Source organism: Cebus imitator, unplaced genomic scaffold, assembly GCF_001604975.1.
Source record: "Cebus imitator isolate Cc_AM_T3 unplaced genomic scaffold, Cebus_imitator-1.0 Scaffold175, whole genome shotgun sequence".
Taxonomy (NCBI): Eukaryota; Metazoa; Chordata; class Mammalia; order Primates; family Cebidae; genus Cebus; species Cebus imitator.
This window is the reverse complement of record NW_016107490.1, coordinates 3,469,692-3,472,503: the sequence shown is the minus strand read 5'-3', so window position 1 is coordinate 3,472,503 and position 2,812 is coordinate 3,469,692. Positions and strand designations below refer to the sequence as shown.

Below are 2,812 nucleotides of genomic sequence, written 5' to 3'. Positions count from 1 at the left end.
AGACAGGGTCTTGCTCTGTCACCTAGGCTAAAGTGCAGCGGTGTAATCAGGGCTCACTGTAGCCTCCATCTCCTGGGCTCAGGTGATCCTCTCGCCTCAGCTTCCTGAGTAGCTGGGATTATAGGAGAGTTAACATTACATCCAACTAAATGTTTTATATTTTTGGTGGAGATGGGGTTTCACCATGTTACCCAGCTGGTCTGGAACTCGCGGGCTCAACTGATCCATCCACCTCAGCCTCTCAAAGTGCTGGGATTATAGGCATGAGCCACCACACCTGGCCAGGTTTTCTTCTTGTATGTTATATTAGAAGATTCTAATATTTCCAAAACGAAATATTAGAATCGACTGTAGACACAAATGAGAATCTAGCTGTCTTCTATCAGGTGAAATATTAAAAAGGTTAGCAAAATGTTAAAAAAAAAAAAAAAAAGGCCATTTTTCACAAACAAAAGTTCATATTAATTTAAAATGGGTTCATTATTTCTTAAATGAACCAATAAATATTTTTAAAATTTCTCAGTTTTTACTTCTAACGTGGTAAATATTGACAGATATAGCCCACATAAACAAAAGCTTTTAGGGGTCCTCAATAAATCTTAAGAATGTAAAGGAGTCTTGAGACTAGTAAGTTTGAGAACCACTACTATAAACATACACAGCCTTTCAAATAAATTTGTGGAAGGATCCTTAAATGTGGTTATCCTTAAATGTGTATAAAGAAAATTACAACACTTTAAACTCAGACCAATCCCCAAAGTCAATTAATAGTCAATTCTGCAAAAATATCTATATTTCTCTAATTGTTTTGAAGCAGGCATCTGAGATTTCTTTTTAGAAGCTTACCATTTAAGCTGCGAATACACCTTATATCAAGGCTTCTCAGGCGAGAGTCGTCTCTTAGGTCTAAATTATCTGATATGGTTTGTATTGCCAGTCTTGCAAAGACTAGATCAATCTTTGGAAAGATGCGAAAAAAGAGAAAAAAATTACATTTTCTCCTTTCAATCCATCCTCCCCCATCCCACAACAAAAATGTGAAAAGCTCTGATTATTAGTTTGGGAAGTTCTACCAAGACTTCAATAGGCCTATGCAGGCAACCTCACATGGGAAAATCACCATAAAGTTTTGTTAAGGTAATTAAACTTTCAAATTAATGAAAGCATTTAAATTTTAGCATATATGCCAAGCATAAAAAAAAAAATCAAAGCCTCACGAGCAAATTTCTAGATAAAGATAGAAGATCCAACACACATTTATATTCCCTCCCTCTTGAAACTTCTCTAAAATACCAGGAAAATTTTATTTTTTTGTTTAATATTATTTTGATTTTAAAGGCAAAATTCACTAGGACAAAGAGCAGAAAGTGATAAATCTATGAAAGCTGGAAAGCAGATAGACAAGTGGTAACAGACCGAGTAGACCTAAGAAAGTAGATAAAAATGTTGTATCTAGCAAGTAAAGTCAGGAAGCTGTAAATAAATATAGACATAAATAAAAAGGAACATTTAAAGAATAAAGCAGTATGCTTAGAAATTAAAAATATGACGCAGAAATAAAAAGTAGAAAATCTGGAAGATGAGAAAATCCCAAAAAGCAGAACAAAAACATGAAGATGTGGTTAATAAGTGGGAAGAAAGATTAAAAAAAAGAGAGAGAGAGAAGGAAGTACTGAACATCCAACATACAAATTTAGGATTTTAGAAAGAAAAGAGAAAAGACAGAGGGAAATCCAATAGAATTCAATAAAATTTCCAAAAGCAAAGATAGGAGTTTCCATATTCAAAGATGACTACTGGGTGCCTAGCACACTGGGTGAAAAGACACATACCAAAGAGTATTATGAATTTCACAAGTGTCTCACGAATTATGAAGACAAAAAAAAAAAAAAAAAAAAAAAAAAAAAAAAAAAAAAAAAAAAGATTTAATTAAGTTTCCAACAAGACAAAACCAGTCATATACAAAGAATGAAGAATGAAGAAACAAAATGGCATCACACTTCTCAATACAGCACAGAAGCTACAAGACAATGAAGCAAGGCCTTCATAATAGTGAGAAAAATATTTTCATACCTAGATTTATACTGAGCCAAATTATTTAGTGTAAAAACAAAATAAAGCCATTTTCACTGGACTTGATGGTTAATAGAAAAAAAAGAGGAAAAAAAAGAGACATTTTTAAATATGCAAATGCTCTTTCTCAGGAAGCTAGTGGATGAGCTGCTCTAAAATAAGAATAAATCATGAAAGAAGAAAACTCTAGAAACAAAAGGAAATGCCAGGATAACGGGAAAGGAAGATGCCTGGGTGACAGCTGTGTACTAGTCATGAAGAACAGCTTAGACTGGAATGGGTGAGAAGACTCAGTTTTTCTCTCAAGATGAAAATATCATAATACCTGATAAATCTAAACTTATTTAGAGGAGATTTAGACAACTCAGAAAGGCTGGGTTAGAGTTGGTCATAAGTCTAAAAAAATCAAGGAACTAAACAATTATTAGCTCCCAAGGAAAAAAAAAGTCACACAGCAAAGAATGGTTACCTAGTATACTTAAGTGTTTGGTTTTGAACACTGCTTATAAGATCATACTAATGTAAATGGGCTCATGCCTATACTTCCAGCACTCCCAGGGGGCTGAAGTGGGAGGACAGCTTGAACCCAGGAGTTTGAGACTAGCCTAGGCAATATAGTAAAACCCTGCCTCGGGCCGGGCGCGGTGGCTCAAGCCTGTAATCCCAGCACTGTGGGAGGCCGAGGCGGGTGGATCACGAGGTCAAGAGATCAAGACCATCCTGGTCAACATGGTGAAAC

General features: G+C 35.1%; 1 protein-coding gene across 1 annotated transcript in view; it reads right to left on the bottom strand.

Annotated features, from left to right (window-relative positions):
• The window catches only part of PAPOLG (poly(A) polymerase gamma), a 42,473-nt gene that overhangs the window by 24,118 nt on the left and 15,543 nt on the right, over nucleotides 1-2,812 (bottom strand). The window contains exon 7 of the mRNA XM_017544983.1: nucleotides 847-958. Coding sequence (XP_017400472.1) covers nucleotides 847-958 — 112 coding nt within the window. The remainder of the gene's footprint in view (nucleotides 1-846; nucleotides 959-2,812) is intronic.